Here is an 18,181-nt window from a genome sequence, read left to right as displayed (position 1 = left end):
GAGGTATTGATCTGCAGTTGTCTTTTCTGGTCGTCTCTGACTCCGCCTTTGCTGTCAGGGTGGCCCTGGCCTCGTGGGAGGAGGACGGGGTGCACCCTCCTCTTCGGTGGTTTGGAAGCACTCGAGGGGTACTGGTGTAAGCTCCTCTTGGAATGCGCGAGGGAGTTCTCCCGTGGAGCCGGGTGGTCCTGGGCGTTTCTGGTGACGTGACTGACCCAAGCTCTGGACGAGGGACAGGTCTTCCCGGACTTCCCCTTCATTCCCGACGTGACCTCGGTCAGGTGTGTGTTGACAGCAGTGTACCCACCTCTCCTGGGCCGTCCGCTGTCACGGGCGCCCTCTCCCTGGTCTGCTTCCACCCTTTCCTGTCTCTGCGCACGGGGATGACTCGCCTGGCACGAACATCTGATTCCCGTTACTCAGATGTTCTCTTCTGCGTCTCAGTCACTCTGAAGACTTGTCCGTACGGTGAAGGTGTCACCTGCAGTCCCCTGCCTTAACATCCAAACCACCACCATGTATATATATTCACTGTGCACGCAGCCTCTCCTCTTCCTCTCCCCAAGGCCTTCCACGGGGTTTTTCCTCGAGAGGTCTGTCCCGTCCCTAAGACGCATGCTGTGGTGTGTCCCCGCACGGTGCCGAGAGCTATGCTGTCTTACCCAGCTGGTCTGCACGGTTGGGTAGAAGGCCAGCGAGTCTGTAGCTTGAAGTTTGTCTGGTGTTCCGATCAACGCGGTGCCCTCATTCGGCATCAGTGAAGAGAGGCGCCCGTCTCAGATAATCGGATAAGGCGATGAGACCCAGAACCTGCACCCTCACTGTGACCCGGGAGTTAGCTCTCCACAGAGCTTAGTCCTGTGCAACTTCCCTGATGGACTCTTCTTCCTGACCTCCTCTGTTCTTCTCCTTTTTAGAGAGAGAGAAAGACAGGGACAGACAGAGAGGAAGGGGGAAGAGAGGAGAAGCATCAACTCGTAGTTGTGTCGCTTTAATTGTTCACTCATTGCTTTCTCATATGTGCCCTGACCAGGGTCTCAAGCTAGTGACCTTGCGGTCATGTCAGTGATCCCACGCTCAGGCCAGTGACTGCTGACAAGCCCACACTCCAGCTGAGGACCTTGGGGTCTCACACCGGGGCCCTCAGCATCCTGGGTCAAACCTCCATCCATGGTGTTCCCACCGGTCGGGCTTCTCACCCACCTCTTGACCTCTTGACCTCTTTTTTTTTTTTTTTTTTCATTTTAGAGAGGAGAGGGAGAGACAGAGAGAGAGAAGGGGGGGGGGGAGCTGGAAGCATCAACTCCCATATGTGCCTTGACCAGGCAAGCCCAGGGTTTCGAACCGGCAACCTCAGCATTTCCAGGTCGACGCTTTATCCACTGCGCCACCACAGGTCAGGCCGACCTCTTGACCTCTTGACCTCTTCCCGGTGAGAGGCCCGAAGGAGCTGGTTTGGTCTTTTTGTTCTGTGCGTGCTGCTTTTCAGCGTAAGAATTCTGTGTGTGTTCTTGAAACGCTGACTAGCCTTCCCGCTGCGAGGAAGCGGTTTTCAGGATTTCCAGAGTCGGCCTCTGGAAAACGGGACGTCACTCTGCAGGCCACCCACGTCCCTGGGAGGTGGACAAGAATTGCGAGACTCCCAGAGGACAGCGCAGGGCCCAGGGTGACAGCCGAAGTCGCCTGTCCTTCCGCAGGTCAGGTGTTCACTGTGTTTGCTCTGCTTTGCTGCCAGGATCCAGCTGTGTGTGTGGTGTCACCACGGAAGCTCCTTCCCTGCTGAAGGTGCCTTCCTCCCGGTGGGGTGATTCTGGCCGGGGCCACCTGGCCTCCTTCCGAAAGCGAGCTGTCCGCCGGGAGGGGTGAGTGGTTCAACAGCGCTCACCTGCCTGTGCTGTGAAGGGGAGAGCTGTGGCCTGTGCGGGCCTGCAGCAAGTTAACTGGCAGGAGTGAGCCCGTTGCCAGGGGAACCGGCCCCGATGATGATGCAGGGGCGTGTCCCTCCACAGCCAGCCACGGGGAAACACCCCATTGTGATGTAGCCGTCCTTGTCCTGGCCTGTCAGCCCCTGGGCGGTGGGATTCTGACCACACACAGCCGCAGCCTGATAGCTGCTGATCGGGGAGCCTTCCCCGTCGTGCCCGTCCAGGCGGGAAATGCTTGTGCCCACCGTGGTCTGTACCCACGTACTCTGTGACCTCATGGTGAAGTGGGACTTGTCCGTCATCCATGGGTTTAATCACGTGACGTTCTGTGGCGATGGAGAGAACCGGGCATTGCCTGCTATAGTGACTAGAACAGTCACGATGGCAAGGTCTCAGTACGACGTTAGATAAACCGGGCTGTTTGTGTGGACTTAGACATATCGTTGTTGTCATAGCGGGCTTCGACGGACCCTGGAAGGCTCCTGTGACTTCTGACGCCTGTGTGGTTCCTGGTCCCCTTAGAGGTGGGTCCGTGAGTCACAGCGGTAACCCACGTGTCGTGTGGCTGGCGTGTGCCTCCGTGGAGACGGTTTCTTCGCTCTCCGGCCACTGACGGGGGCCGCGGGTGCCCTGCCCCGTGCAGGCCGCTTCCTCGTGGCCGTGCCCTGCCGTGTGAGGCCAGCCCGGGGCTGCCGCAGCACACACGCCTTCCCGGCACGCGCCAGGAGCTCGGTCCTTGCTGCAGAGAGCAAGCCTGGGCCCCGAGGCCCCTCGGGGGGCTCACCTCCATCCCCACGGCTGGGGACACATTTCGGCCTGCGGGCTCTTTCCAGGAAGGTCACTCCTGGTCACTTGGGGAAAGGGGAGGCTCGGATTGCTCTTTTGAGTTTGGTTTTGTGTGGGCATGTTTGGGGGCCAACCCCCCCGTCCGAGACAGGATGTGTCGGATCAGACCCCTCCTGAGAAGGGGTGGCGACCTGCCGGGGTGTCCCGGCCAGCAGAGGGTCCCTCCTCCCCCTCACCGCAGTCCCTCTGTGCTCCCTCCCAGGGGTGGAGAAGCTGGTCCGCCATCTGCACGAGCACCGCGTGCCCATGGCCGTGGCCACCAGCTCCGGGTCCGCGGCCTTCGACCTGAAGATCAGCAGGCACAAGGAGTTCTTCAGCTTGTTTGACCACGTCGTGCTGGGGGACGACCCCGACGTGAAACAGGGCAAGCCGGACCCCAGCATCTTCCTGACCTGTGCCAAGAGGTTTTCCCCGGCCGCCCCCGCGGACAAGGTACCCGTGGGGGGAGGGTGGCCGTGGGCGTGGGTGAGCGCGGCTGTGGGGTGGCATCCTTCCTGTTCTCCGTGGGGCAGGGTGGTGCCGGGAGGTGGGGACAGGGAGGTGCGGCCCCCTGTGTGAGCTGCACAGTGACGCCATCCCATTCGTGGTGGGGAGCAGAGCTGCCCGGGTCACCAGGACAGTGCCCCCGAGGTCTGCTGGGATGCCGGGACACGTGGACAGCTGGATTTGATAGCCTGTGGCCCAGCACGGGGTACAGTCGGGGCGCCCAACCCCCTGTTGACCTCAGAGGTGAGGGCAGGGGACCTGCAGTGGGACATTTCCTGTCCACAGCCCCTCCCCTGCCCCAGGTGCTTGTCTGTGGCTGTCACCTCCAGGCTTCTGCTCAGTCTCCTTTGCTTTTGTCGCCATGGTTGCCAGCCTCTGTCTGAGTCTGCATGGCCAGGGGACCCTACCGCTGGGGGTGGAGGGGGCATGGCTGCTGGTCCCTGGGCAGATGGGGGCGTGGTCTGCGGGGTGAAGGGGCGTGGCCTCTGTGCCTGGGGGCAGACGGGGTGCGGTTTCAGTGCCTTGGGGTGTGGTCTGTGACTCCATTCTGATTCTGACGGAGGGGGGGGGGGCCTCTGACTCCATACAGATGAGGGCGTGGCCTCTGTGACTATACAGAAGGGGGCGTGGTCTCTGTGACTCCATTCTGATGGGGGGGGTGGCCTCTGACTCCATACAGATGAGGGCGTGGCCTCTGACTATACAGAAGGGGGCGTGATCTTTGTGACTCCATTCTGATGGGGGGGGCGGCCTCTGACTCCATACAGATGAGGGCGTGGCCTCTGACTATACAGAAGGGGGCGTGGTCTCCATGACTCCATTCTGATGGGGGGGGCTGCCTCTGCCTCCATACAGATGAGGGCGTGGCCTCTGTAACTATACAGAAGGGGGCGTGGTCTCCGTGACTCCATTATGACGGGGGCGCGGCCTCCGTGACTCCATTCTGACTGGGGCGCGACCTCCGTGACTCCATTCTGATGGGGGGGGCGGCCTCTGTGACTATACAGATGGGGGCGTGGTCTCCGTGACTCCATTATGACGGGGGCGCGGCCTCCGTGACTCCATTCTGATGGGGGGGGGGCGGCCTCTGTGACTCCATACAGATGAGGGTGTGGCCTCTGACTATACAGATGGGGGCGTGGTCTCTGTGCCTAGGGAGGGACCTGGGCGTGGTGTCTGGCCTCAGGGCAGGCGGGGCCAGGTCTCTGGCCTTGGAGCAGGCGGGCTGGGGTGTCTGTGTCTCAAGGCAGACTAGGCAGGGTCTCCGTACCTCGGGGCACTTGGAAGAGCTCCCGGAGGGAGCTCAGCCTCTGGCTGGCCTGGCTGTGAGCTGCCGCTGTGCTCTGCTGTGCCTCCTGAGTGCAGGCTGAGCCTGGGTCCCTGCGCGTGCAGATTTCACGCAGCAAGAGACCCCGTGCGGCTTTGCTCTGCCCTAGCCCCTGCTGTCTCCTGGACTCTCCCACGGCAGCTCCCGCTCGGTCCCATCACTGCCGGGGAAAGGCAGGTGTCCTTGCGCCCGGAGACAGAGGCTGTGTGCCCCCGCCGTGTCTTAGGGAAGGTCAGTGACCACGGACAGGGTGCTGGTTTGTGGAAGCATTAGCAACGGAAGGGAAAGGCCAAAGCTGTGCATATAGGTGAGAAAAGTTGTCTTCTCTGCTTTTATTTGTTGTAAAGGCTTTAAACAAAACTCATTATCTAAAGTAAGTCAGAACAATTCAAAAAAAAAACCCAGATAAATGTTATTCACATTTACAAGAACTAGGTCACCGTAGGTGGGTCTTATAAAAGCATTCCCCAAATACCCTCCTGAGGGCACTGGTTTGGGGTGTGTTTCTTGGTTTCCTGTGAAATCTCTTCAGCCAAGTTGAAACCACAGGGCTGTGCACAGCCACCTCTGGGGACGTGTGTGCTATTGTGTTTCCTCGTTCAGTGCACAGAATCTGCTTTTGCTGCAGTTTCTGGACAGGTGCAGCAGAGAGCACCCTGGAATCCTCGTCCGCAATGGCACCGTCCTGGACACTGAGGAACTGAATATTTAATGAGCGTTGGGGGACAGAGAGAAACATGACCGCTTCCCTGAGTCCCACACACCTTCCCTCCCTGTCGTGGTGACGGCAGCAGCCTGTGACACTAGCGTTGACGCCCCTGGGGGCGTGGCCTTCCGAGACCTCTGGCCATGGGTTAAATAGGTCATTGGGCCACAAATGACAGTGTGCTGGCCGAGGACTGGGCAGGCCCCTGGGTGGCGTCTATGACAGGTCCGCCTGGGGAAGGGTGCTCACCTGGGGCCCCGGTGGTAATGAACAGTCTCAGCCCGGCAGGCCCTGTGATTACGGGGCTTCCCCCGTGTGTGTGTCATGGCGTGATTGCCAGCCTGTCCTGGGGCCCCCGGGACGCAGCGTGCAGGGCCGCACCCCGCTCGGCGGGCGCTCTCTGTGTCCTATGAGGTCCCCGGCCCTCCTCCACACTGTCCGCCTGCGCACACACGGGGCTGTGCTCCTGCTGCTCGCGGGCGTGCGTGGGCGGGACCGCCCACCAGGGAGACGTGCTTCCTCCCCAGCCACACGCAGCTTGGATCTCAGATACCCGGGCGCGGTCCTTGTGCCTGGGTTCTGCGTGGTGTGAGGGTCTGCCCGGGCGCTCTCCCACGATGCACAGACCGTGTGTCTGATGGGGCGGACGTCTGTTCTCCCTCATGCCTGGGGCCGGCAAGTCCAGCGCTCGGGCCCGGCAGGGGCCGGTTCTGTGGGAGCTTTCCTCCTGGCCCTCTGTCCTTAGCTGACCTTCCGCTGAGCAGGACGGAGGGGAGCCAGCTGCCTCCCTGTTCCTGTCGTACACTTATCCTGTCCGACCGGGGCCACCCCAGACCCTCACATCTTCCTGAGGACCCTGTCTCCAGATACAGTCACGGGGCGGGATTTAACTGGGGTTCGGGAGAACTCGGTTCAGCCCGTAGCCCGTATTCAGTGGGCGCTTCCGTCCCGTGGGGGGGGGGTAAGCTCCCAGAGGCCGACCACACAGCCTGACCCCTGGCACGTGGAAAGAGTGGGAGCCTCCGGTCTCACCTGCCTGTCACCTGTGTCCTGAGGAAGGCCGAGGAAAGCCATGCGACTCTGAACGTTGACTTGACTGCACACAGGAAGTAGGGGACAGAACCGGGTTCTAGTGACCATTAACCAACTCAATACGACGTGTTTTACGAATCCTGAAGTTACTTGAGGCCTCTGACAGCTTTGCGGGGGTTTTCCGTGGCTCCTGACAAGTTGGTGGTGCAGAATCAGCGTTGTTAAGAGACTGTTGGAGAAAGGTGTTAGAGCTCTCTGCTCTCCCTTTTCCGTGCGGAGCTGACGTGCCTGCGCTCCCAGACGATACCAGGTGCCTCCCCATCCATTCTTCATGAAGGCGGTGACAGTTTCCCTGGAAGCTCACCACCCGTTCCTAAACCTCTTCCAGGGCTCTCCTCAGGAGGAAAAGGAGTCACTTTGGTGGTGTAGTTTATTCATGAACCTAACTTGTAACTCTAGAGGGTTTGGTTAAGAATATGTTTTTGTCAGTGCTGGGTGTACAGTTTGATTTTCACACTCGTATTATTCAGTAAGACAGAAAGAGGAGCTGAACTGAAAGTGAAACACTAGTATGTGTGGGACCACAGCACAGGTAGAATCTCGTTTTACCTGCAGGGAGCTGGGTAGCTGCGTGGAGGTGGTAGTGAAGAAAGGTGGATAGATAGATAATAGAGATGGATGGATGGATGGGTGAGTGGATGGGTGGATGGAAGGTTGTTGGAGAGGTGGATGAATGATGGGTGGGTGGGTGGATGGGTGGATGGATGGATGGATGGATGGGTGGGTGGATGGATGGATGGTTGGATAGATAGACAGACAATACAGATGGATGGATGGATGGTGGGTGGATGGGTGGATGGATGGATGGTGGGTGGGTGGGTGGATGGATGGTTGGATAGACAGACAATACAGATGGATGGATGGATGGATGGGTGGGTGGGTGATGGATGATGGATGGATGGATGGATGGATGGATGATGATGGATGGATGGATGGATGGATGGATGGATGGATGGATGGTGAATGGGTGGATGATGGATGGATAGATGGATAGTGAATGGGTGGATGTTGGGTGGATGGATGGATGGATGTTGGTGGGTGGGTGGATGGATGGATGGATGTTGGGTGGATGGATGGTTGGATGGATGGTGGGTGGATAGATGGATGGATGATGATGGATGGATGGATGGATGGATGGATAGAGGGATGGATGGGAGGGATGGTTGAGTGGGTGGAAGGAGGGATGGAGGTGAGGTGGGTGATGAAGTTTGGCATCACCTTTCTTAACGTGATTGTTTCTTCTTTCTAGCACCTTTTCTTTTTAGCTGTTTCCCTAATCACGTCCACTTACATCCATTCCCCGCCCCACTGCGGACAGGCTCTATTTCATGGAACTTCTTAGTTTTGTGACATTGTGAGAAATTAGTATAAAATGCAGGGACCTGGTCCATCCAGGGCTGGGTCTGGTCAGTGTGCAGGGGCCGGGACAGAGAGATGAGGTGTCCCCTGGGTCTGGTCAGTGTGCAGGACAGAGAGATGAGGTGTCCCCCGGGTCTGGTCAGTGTGCAGGGGCCGGGACAGAGAGATGAGGTGTCCCCCGGGTCTGGTTAGTGTGCAGGGACAGAGAGATGAGGTGTCCCCCGGGTCTGGTCAGTGTGCAGGACAGAGAGATGAGGTGTCCCCCGGGTCTGGTTAGTGTGCAGGGGCCGGGACAGAGAGATGAGGTGTCCCCCGGGTCTGGTTAGTGTGCAGGGGCCGGGACAGAGAGATGAGGTGTCCCCCGGGTCTGGTCAGTGTGCAGGGACAGAGAGATGAGGTGTCTCCTGGGTCTGGTCAGTGTGCAGGGGGCGGGACAGAGAGATGAGGTGTCTCCTGGGTCTGGTCAGTGTGCAGGGACAGAGAGATGAGGTGTCCCCTGGGTCTGGTCAGTGTGCAGGGACAGAGAGATGAGGTGTCTCCTGGGTCTGGTCAGTGTGCAGGGGGCGGGACAGAGAGATGAGGTGTCCCCCGGGTCTGGTTAGTGTGCAGGGGCCGGGACAGAGAGATGAGGTGTCCCCCGGGTCTGGTCAGTGTGCAGGGACAGAGAGATGAGGTGTCCCTCTGGGTCTGGTCAGTGTGCAGGACAGAGAGATGAGGTGTCCCCCGGGTCTGGACAGTGTGCAGGGGGCGGGACAGAGAGATGAGGTGTCCCCTGGGTCTGGTCAGTGTGCAGGGGGCGGGACAGAGAGATGAGGTGTCCCCCGGGTCTGGTTAGTGTGCAGGGGCCGGGACAGAGAGATGAGGTGTCCCCCGGGTCTGGTCAGTGTGCAGGGACAGAGAGATGAGGTGTCTCCTGGGTCTGGTCAGTGTGCAGGGGGCGGGACAGAGAGATGAGGTGTCTCCTGGGTCTGGTCAGTGTGCAGGGACAGAGAGATGAGGTGTCCCCCGGGTCTGGTTAGTGTGCAGGGGCCGGGACAGAGAGATGAGGTGTCCCCCGGGTCTGGTCAGTGTGCAGGGACAGAGAGATGAGGTGTCTCCTGGGTCTGGTCAGTGTGCAGGGGGCGGGACAGAGAGATGAGGTGTCTCCTGGGTCTGGTCAGTGTGCAGGGACAGAGAGATGAGGTGTCCCCTGGGTCTGGTCAGTGTGCAGGGGGTGGGACAGAGAGATGAGGTGTCCCCCGGGTCTGGTCAGTGTGCAGGGGGCGGGACAGAGAGAAGAGGTGTCCCCTGGGTCTGGTCAGTGTGCAGGGGGCGGGACAGAGAGATGAGGTGTCCCCTGGGTCTGGTCAGTGTGCAGGACAGAGAGATGAGGTGTCTCCTGGGTCTGGTCAGTGTGCAGGGGGCGGGACAGAGAGATGAGGTGTCCCCCGGGTCTGGTCAGTGTGCAGGGGGCGGGACAGAGAGATGAGGTGTCCCCCGGGTCTGGTCAGTGTGCAGGGACAGAGAGATGAGGTGTCCCTCTGGGTCTGGTCAGTGTGCAGGACAGAGAGATGAGGTGTCCCCCGGGTCTGGACAGTGTGCAGGGGGCGGGACAGAGAGATGAGGTGTCCCCTGGGTCTGGTCAGTGTGCAGGGGGCGGGACAGAGAGATGAGGTGTCCCCTGGGTCTGGTCAGTGTGCAGGGGACGGGACAGAGAGATGGGGTGTCCCTGGGTCTGGTCAGCGCGCAGGGGGCGGGACAGAGGGATGAGGTGTCCCCTGGGTCTGGTCAGTGTGCAGGGGACGGGACAGAGAGATGGGGTGTCCCTGGGTCTGGTCAGTGTGCAGGGGGCGGGACAGAGAGATGAGGTGTCTCCTGGGTCTGGTCAGTGCGCAGGGGGAGGGACAGAGAGATGAGGTGTCCCCTGGGTCTGGTCAGTGTGCAGGGGACGGGACAGAGAGATGGGGTGTCCCTGGGTCTGGTCAGCGCGCAGGGGGCGGGACAGAGGGATGAGGTGTCCCCTGGGTCTGGTCAGTGTGCAGGGGACGGGACAGAGAGATGGGGTGTCCCTGGGTCTGGTCAGTGTGCAGGGGGCGGGACAGAGAGATGAGGTGTCCCCTGGGTCTGGTCAGTGTGCAGGGGACGGGACAGAGAGATGGGGTGTCCCTGGGTCTGGTCAGTGTGCAGGGGGCGGGACAGAGAGATGAGGTGTCTCCTGGGTCTGGTCAGTGCGCAGGGGGCGGGACAGAGAGATGAGGTGTCCCCTGGGTCTGGTCAGTGTGCAGGGGACGGGACAGAGAGATGAGGTGTCCCCTGGGTCTGGTCAGTGTGCAGGGGGCGGGACAGAGAGATGAGGTGTCCCCTGGGTCTGGTCAGTGTGCAGGGGACGGGACAGAGAGATGGGGTGTCCCTGGGTCTGGTCAGCGCGCAGGGGGCGGGACAGAGGGATGAGGTGTCCCCTGGGTCTGGTCAGTGTGCAGGGGGCGGGACAGAGAGATGAGGTGTCCCCCGGGTCTGGTCAGTGTGCAGGGGGCGGGACAGAGAGATGAGGTGTCCCCTGGGTCTGGTCAGTGTGCAGGGGACGGGACAGAGAGATGGGGTGTCCCTGGGTCTGGTCAGTGTGCAGGGGGCGGGACAGAGAGATGAGGTGTCCCCTGGGTCTGGTCAGTGTGCAGGGGACGGGACAGAGAGATGGGGTGTCCCTGGGTCTGGTCAGTGTGCAGGGGGCGGGACAGAGAGATGAGGTGTCTCCTGGGTCTGGTCAGTGCGCAGGGGGCGGGACAGAGAGATGAGGTGTCCCCTGGGTCTGGTCAGTGTGCAGGGGACGGGACAGAGAGATGAGGTGTCCCCTGGGTCTGGTCAGTGTGCAGGGGGCGGGACAGAGAGATGATGTGTCCCCTGGGTCTGGTCAGTGTGCAGGGGACGGGACAGAGAGATGGGGTGTCCCTGGGTCTGGTCAGCGCGCAGGGGGCGGGACAGAGGGATGAGGTGTCCCCTGGGTCTGGTCAGTGTGCAGGGGACGGGACAGAGAGATGGGGTGTCCCTGGGTCTGGTCAGTGTGCAGGGGGCGGGACAGAGAGATGAGGTGTCTCCTGGGTCTGGTCAGTGCGCAGGGGGCGGGACAGAGAGATGAGGTGTCCCCTGGGTCTGGTCAGTGTGCAGGGGACGGGACAGAGAGATGGGGTGTCCCTGGGTCTGGTCAGTGTGCAGGGGGCGGGACAGAGAGATGAGGTGTCCCCTGGGTCTGGTCAGTGTGCAGGGGACGGGACAGAGAGATGGGGTGTCCCTGGGTCTGGTCAGTGTGCAGGGGGCGGGACAGAGAGATGAGGTGTCCCCTGGGTCTGGTCAGTGCGCAGGGGGCGGGACAGAGAGATGAGGTGTCCCCTGGGTCTGGTCAGTGTGCAGGGGACGGGACAGAGAGATGAGGTGTCCCCTGGGTCTGGTCAGTGTGCAGGGGGCGGGACAGAGAGATGAGGTGTCCCCTGGGTCTGGTCAGTGTGCAGGGGGCGGGACAGAGAGATGGGGTGTCCCTGGGTCTGGTCAGCGCGCAGGGGGCGGGACAGAGGGATGAGGTGTCCCCTGGGTCTGGTCAGTGTGCAGGGGACGGGACAGAGAGATGGGGTGTCCCTGGGTCTGGTCAGTGTGCAGGGGGCGGGACAGAGAGATGAGGTGTCCCCCGGGGCCTGCCCAGCCCACACCTCAGAGAAGGAGGTTCATTACCTCTGCTGACAGGCCCGAGGGGCTCGCCTCCCCAGGAGCTGGGAGTGCCGTTCTGTGTAAACCCCCGCCCAGCTACACGTGAACTAAGCCCGTCTGTCCCTGGTCATGGAGCTGAGGCCCGTCCCCACGCCCGGCAGAGGGCAGAGAACACTGGCTCTGGGGGGCCCGGGCTCTGCTCCTGGACTCGCACCAGCCTGCTTGGACGACGGCCTTGGGGTCAGCTCGGACCTAATCCTGCTTCACGTCCCACCCCCACTGTGGACGAGGGCCGGGCCAGCCCCTGTGCTGCGGCCGGACGCCCGTGCCCCTCTGTGGCCGAGTCCTGTGCAGGCTGCGTGTCCACTCCCCACGCTGAGCGTGCTGGTCAGGTGCCCCGGTCGCCGTGACCCCTGGAGACGAGCTGGTCCCCCCGCCCTGTCTAGACGCAGGCCAGTAGGCGGGGTCACCACAGCCATGGGGAGGCTGTTCTTGACCACAACCTCCTTGCGGTCACGGGCATGTGCCCAGGGTCCCTGCACCTGCGTTAGTGGGCGTGCCCGGGAACGCCTTGGCCGAGGGCTGAGGGGTCAGGGGAGGGACGCAGGCGTGCGCTCTGCTGCAGCCTGTCACCGGCCAGCTGTGGCCGGAGAGGGACGTGTGGTGCAGAGAGCGAGCCCAGGCAGCGCTCACTCAGGTGGCCAGGCCACTCTGCAGCAGGGAGCCGGGGCGGGCATGGGGGGCCGGGCGCTCCCTGAGGGAACAGGAGCTGTTTACAGAGGAGGCAGTCCCTGGGGTGGGGTCCCTCCCGTCCGCCGGACGTGCCCGTGGAAACCTCACCTGTCCTCTGTGTGAGCGAGGGAAACACTTCCTCTCTCTGTTCTGGCTGCCCTCTTTCTGCCGGGTCAGCCCTCTGACAGGGACGACCTTTCCGGTGGCGTTCAAAGGTCTGTCCTTGGCTCTGGGTGCACAGGTGAGCCCTGCTGTGAACACTCACAGGACGGCTGGTTGTCAGGGTCCTTACAAGGACAGCAGGTCTGCGCATTCGAGACACAGGATCGCGAGGACAGGGACAGCATTGGCGATGTTTGTAGCTGCTGCAGCATGTCGCCAGAGGTCAGCTGTCTGAGGGTCCTGCTCGGGGAGGGGAAATCTAGACCGGCCGGGGCGGGCCGTCCCTCAGGACCGGTCCTGCATGGAGCTGAGGTGTGGCGGCCACGAGGACCCTCACGGGGGCTCCCCTCGCCCAGCCTGGACGCCACTGTCCACTCTCTGCCGGGTCCGCGGGGAACAGACACACACACTCCCAGACACTGAGGTCAGCAGGTAACACACACACATACAGACACTCTCAGACACTGAGGTCAGCAGGTAACACACACACAGACACACACACTCTCAGACACTGAGGTCAGCAGGTAACACACACACATACAGACACTCCCAGACACTGAGGTCAGCAGGTAACAGACACACACATACACACACACTCTCAGACACTGAGGTCAGCAGGTAACACACACACATACAGACACTCTCAGACACTGAGGTCAGCAGGTAACAGACACACACATACACACACACTCCCAGACACTGAGGTCAGCAGGTAACAGACACACACATACACACTCTCAGACAGTGAGGTCAGCAGGTAACACACACACACATACAGACACTCTCAGACACTGAGGTCAGCAGGTAACACACACACACATACAGACACTCTCAGACACTGAGGTCAGCAGGTAACAGACACACACATACACACACACTCTCAGACACTGAGGTCAGCAGGTAACACACACACATACAGACACTCTCAGACACTGAGGTCAGCAGGTAACACACACACACATACAGACACTCTCAGACACTGAGGTCAGCAGGTAACAGACACACACAGACACACACACTCTCAGACACTGAGGTCAGCAGGTAACACACACACATACAGACACTCTCAGACACTGAGGTCAGCAGGTAACACACACACAGACACACACTCTCAGACACTGAGGTCAGCAGGTAACAGACACACACACTCTCAGACACTGAGGTCAGCAGGTAACACACACACATACAGACACTCTCAGACACTGAGGTCAGCAGATAACAGACACACACAGACACACACACTCCCAGACACTGAGGTCAGCAGGTAACACACACACACACTCTCAGACACTGAGGTCAGCAGGTAACACACACACATACAGACACTCTCAGACACTGAGGTCAGCAGATAACAGACACACACAGACACACACACTCCCAGACACTGAGGTCAGCAGGTAACACACACACAGACACACACACAGACACACACACTCTCAGACACTGAGGTCAGCAGGTAACAGACACACACACACAGACACTCTCAGACACTGAGGTCAGCAGGTAACAGACACACACAGACAGACACTCTCAGACACTGAGGTCAGCGGGGAACAGACAGCGGGGCCAGGGGCTGCAGTGTCTGGTGTCTGAGACACAGTGAGGGCTGCTGTGAGGGCCGCCTGTCCCGCTGCCTGAGAACCCTGCCCCGCACGCCCATCTCCTGCCCGCCCCTCAGTCCCCCTCCCGCGCCCTGGGCTCTGGGCTTGGCCAGCAGCGGCTTCTCCTGGGGCCCACAGCTCTGCAGGGAGCTCTGTGCCCGATGACAAGTACATGTGTCCTGCTGACGTCCTGGACGCCTTTGGACAGCTGCTGGGTGACACGGGGGTGGGAGATGAAGGAAAAGGGGCACGGAGAGGAGACACTGGCGGGCTGGACACACGGGATTCTGCTCCCTGGCCCGAGGCTGACCTTCAGGTGCTCTTGACCTTTTCGTGAAGTCACCCTGGCAAGTAGCTTCCCTGCAGAAAACGATAGCAACTGGCCTTCTGCCGCGTGTCCCTGAGTCATTCTGCGCTCCGGCTGCGCGGGTGCCCACGACACCTGTCCAGCAGGCCCTTTCCCGACTGAGCTGCAACGCCCCCTCCTCCACTCGCAGTGACCGCCACGCTCTGCTCCTGCTCCGCCCGCCTTCCCTGCGCCGTGTCCCCATCCAGGCTGGCCCTGACTGCAGCGCTCGGTGTGTGTGTTACTCTGTAGTTCCCAGGCCAGGCAGGCATCTGGTGGAGAGCAGGGACTCGGTGTGTGAATCAGACAGCGACTGTGTGTGTCTGTGTGTCTGTGTTCCCCGCTGACCTCAGTGTCTGTGGGTGTGTGTGTGTGTGTGTCTGTTCCCCGCTGACCTCAGTGTCTGTGGGTGTGTGTGTGTGTGTGTCTGTTCCCCGCTGACCTCAGTGTCTGTGTGTATGTGTGTGTGTGTGTGTGTCTGTGTTCCCCGCTGACCTCAGTGTCTGTGTGTCTGTTCCCCGCTGACCTCAGTGTCTGTGTCTGTGTGTGTCTGTGTTCCCCGCTGACCTCAGTGTCTGTGTCTGTGTGTGTCTGTGTTCCCCGCTGACCTCAGTGTCTGTGTCTGTGTGTGTCTGTGTTCCCCACTGACTTCAGTGTCTGTGGGTGTGTCTGTGTGTGTCTGTGTTCCCCGCTGACCTCAGTGTCTGTAGGTGTGTGTGTCCCCGCTGACGTCAGCCCTGAGAAGGTGCAGAGCGCTGATGTCTGACGACACGAGCAGCTGGCAGCCTTGGGCCCTTGCCCCATGTTTGCCATGCAGAGCGGCCACCGCGCCCGTGATGCCCGGACAGGACGTGGTTATGGTGGAAGGCGAGGGGGTGGCGGGTGGGCAGAGCAGGGGCAGGGTACGGTCTCCGCTCCGCAGCCCTGGCAGTTCCGTGTCAGCTCAGAGGACAGCGCCCCACGGCTGTGACAGGAGGGCCCCGCTCTCGATGTCTGGCCCCGACAGCATCTCAGTTGAACAGAATGAATCAGGCTGCTTTTGTGCCCACTACCTGGGGTGCAGAGAGTCGGGGAGACTCGGGGCGTGACTTCCCGGGGTGGGGGTGACGTGGAGGTGACCCGCTGCCCTCCCGTTGGGTGGACTGGGTCTGTCCGGGTGACTCGAGTCCTGCTGGAGCATGTCCACGTGACGGCACGCGCTGGGCCCCGACAGTGCAGACGCCGACGCCAGTGAGCCGTGCATGTGAGGGGCGGTCCTCGTGCCCGCAGAGGCGCGTGTGCACTGGCTGCGTGCTCCCCACTCGGCTCCTGTCGCGCACGGCGGGCGGCTCACGCTGGACGGGGTTTTCTCCAGCACGCCTGGCCGGTCAGGGGCTCGGCTGCAGCGGCGTCAGCCTGAGCTTCCTGCAGAGCGCGTTGCCCAGTCTCCTCTCGGGCTCGGCCTGGCCGCTTGTTGAGGGAGCTGTCCCAGCGGAAGCCGCCTCCTTCCCGCCCGTCCACGCCGCCGCGGGAGGGCAGTAGCCGACTGGCCGTGTGCTGTGCCGGCCGTCTCACGCTTCTCTCTCTTCCTCACCCGCAGTGCCTGGTCTTCGAAGACGCGCCCAACGGGGTGGCGGCGGCCCTGGCCGCCGGCATGCAGGTGGTGATGGTTCCCGACGGCCACCTCGAGCGCGCGCTGACCACCGGGGCCACCCTGGTGCTGCCCTCCCTGCGGGACTTCCAGCCCCACCTGTTCGGACTGCCGGCCTATCCGTGAGCGCCCGCCGTGCTGCCCGGGCGAGGCCCGCTCCCCTGTGGGGCCCTCCGCCAGGGCACGGCGAGGAGACGCAGCTCCCACGGCCACCACGAACACTCGTCCCGGCCTCGGGACCACGGACTTTCTCCACACTCGTCCCGGCCTCGGGACCACGGACTTTCTCCACACTCGTCCCGGCCTCGGGACCACGGACTTTCTCCACACTCGTCCCGGCCTCGGGACCACGGACTTTCTCCACACTCGTCCCGGCCTCGGGACCACGGACTTTCTCCACACTCGTCCCGGCCTCGGGACCACGGACTTTCTCCACACTCGTCCCGGCCTCGGGACCACGGACTTTCTCCACAGTCATCCCGGCCTCAGGACCACGGACTTTCTCCACAGTCATCCCGGCCTCAGGACCACGGACTTTCTCCGCAGTCATCCCGGCCTCAGGACCACAGACTTTCTCCACAGTCGTCTCGGCCTCAGGACCATGGACTTTCTCCACAGTCGTCCCGGCCTCAGGACCACAGACTTTCTCCGCAGTCGTCTCGGCCTCAGGACCATGGACTTTCTCCACACTCGTCCCGGCCTCAGGACCACAGACTTTCTCCACAGTGCCGCGCACCGTCACCCACACCGCGGTGGAAACGACAGGCGGAGATCCCGTCGCCCTGTCCCTGGACAGCCGTGCGTGGGCCGGGTCTGCATCGTCACATAACAGTCACATACAGTGCGTGCACACACACGTGCACACATGTACATGCTTGTGCGCAAGCGCACGTGTGCATGTGTGTGTGCAAGTATACATTCCTAGGAGTGTGAAATGCACACTTTCCCAAAACACAAAAGTATGCTTATGTTTATTTCTCTTGGCAGCTGCTGTGAAATGTGTATACATACATGTAAATGCTTCGGTGTTACATGGATGGACTCCTGTTCACATATGTCCGAAGTGTGTCACTTGTCAGGGCTGGTCTCAGGCAGTGGCCGCGGGTGTCAGCGAGGTAGCCGTCCACCTGCTTTGCCGTCTGAGCGGGAAGACGGTTTCGGACGAGCCCTGGGGTAACCGTTCGTGTCAGCAAACCCAGGTACTCTGTGTGTCCCCCAAACAGCCCAGCCCTCTGCTCCGAGACGGGCTCTCCCAGTACCCCGCCATCTCCCCTTCCCGGGGACGCCGCCCAGCCTGTGTCTTGGGCGTGGGCTCACGCCCCCTCGCAGGACACGCTCCGCCTCCAGAGAGCCCCCCTCCCCGTGAACAGGGAGTTTTCTGATCCATTCTCGCCTGTCAATGCAGCTAGATTTCAGGATGTGTCCTGGGCAGGACCAGGCGGGAGCCACTGCCCGTGCTGGGGGTCATTTATGGGACCTTGCACGTTGCCCACGAACCCCGTCTTTGGACTTGCTCAGCCTTTCCCTGCTCTGTCACGGTGACGAACTGTCTGCTCTTGAAGTGGAGAAAGCCATGATGTCTGTGCTGGTCGGAGGGACGGCTGCTCGTCCACGGTGGCCTCTGCGGTTGGCCCTGTTGCCTCAGTTTACCAGACCCTGTTCAGCGTTCTTGGTTGCGTGTTCCCGGGTGTGGCCTCTGACATCTTTCCAGGGACCCCCTGTGGCGTGTCGCCAGTCCCCTTGTTCACTGTTTTGAATAAATGTTTGGCACCTGTTCATCTTATACTCGTGTGGGACTGTTATTTCACCTGGTTGCTTTTCAAACCTCCTCCCCTCACAGACGTCAAACACAGGTGTGACAGGTGGGCCCTTTCTTCTGTTTTAAACTCACACTGGAGACAACTGTCACGTATATATTTGAAGTGAACCCTGGCACCTTGAATCAGGGCCCCCAGCGCCACGGCCCCATGTCCTTCAGAAATACTTGGAGGAGGGCAAGGCAGTGGGACACCTCTCGGAATCCGGCTCAGGTTCCTCTAGGGCAAGGGTCCCCAAACTTTTTACACAGAGGGCCAGTTCACTGTGCCTCAGACTGTTGGAGGGCCGGACTATAAAAAAAAAACTATGAACAAATCCCTATGCTCACTGCACATATCTTATTTTCAAGTAAAAAGACAAAACTGAAATAAATACAATATTTAAAATAGAGAACAAGTAAATTTAAATCAACAAACTGACCAGTATTTCAATGGGAACTATGCTCCTCTCACTGACCACCAATGAAAGAGGTGCCC

General features: G+C 60.7%; 1 protein-coding gene and 1 long non-coding RNA gene across 2 annotated transcripts in view; one reads left to right on the top strand and one right to left on the bottom strand.

The window, feature by feature from the left end:
- Positions 1-16,428, top strand: part of PUDP (pseudouridine 5'-phosphatase) — a 43,694-nt gene extending 27,266 nt beyond the window's left edge. The window contains exons 3-4 of the mRNA XM_066356799.1: positions 2,974-3,203; positions 15,837-16,428. Of these exons, the coding sequence (XP_066212896.1) occupies positions 2,974-3,203; positions 15,837-16,013 (407 nt within the window). The 3' untranslated portion in view covers positions 16,014-16,428. The remainder of the gene's footprint in view (positions 1-2,973; positions 3,204-15,836) is intronic.
- LOC136385656 (uncharacterized) lies at positions 4,097-4,787 on the bottom strand. Its single transcript, XR_010747856.1, has 3 exons — positions 4,352-4,787; positions 4,217-4,316; positions 4,097-4,154 (listed from the first exon to the last, which is right to left on the bottom strand). It is a non-coding gene; the product is annotated as an uncharacterized lncRNA (long non-coding RNA).
- Positions 16,429-18,181: the final 1,753 nt, after the last annotated feature.

Source organism: Saccopteryx leptura, chromosome X, assembly GCF_036850995.1.
Source record: "Saccopteryx leptura isolate mSacLep1 chromosome X, mSacLep1_pri_phased_curated, whole genome shotgun sequence".
Classification (NCBI taxonomy): domain Eukaryota; kingdom Metazoa; phylum Chordata; class Mammalia; order Chiroptera; family Emballonuridae; genus Saccopteryx; species Saccopteryx leptura.
The sequence above is the reverse complement of the archived record's forward strand: the minus strand, read 5'-3'. Positions and strand labels throughout refer to the sequence as shown.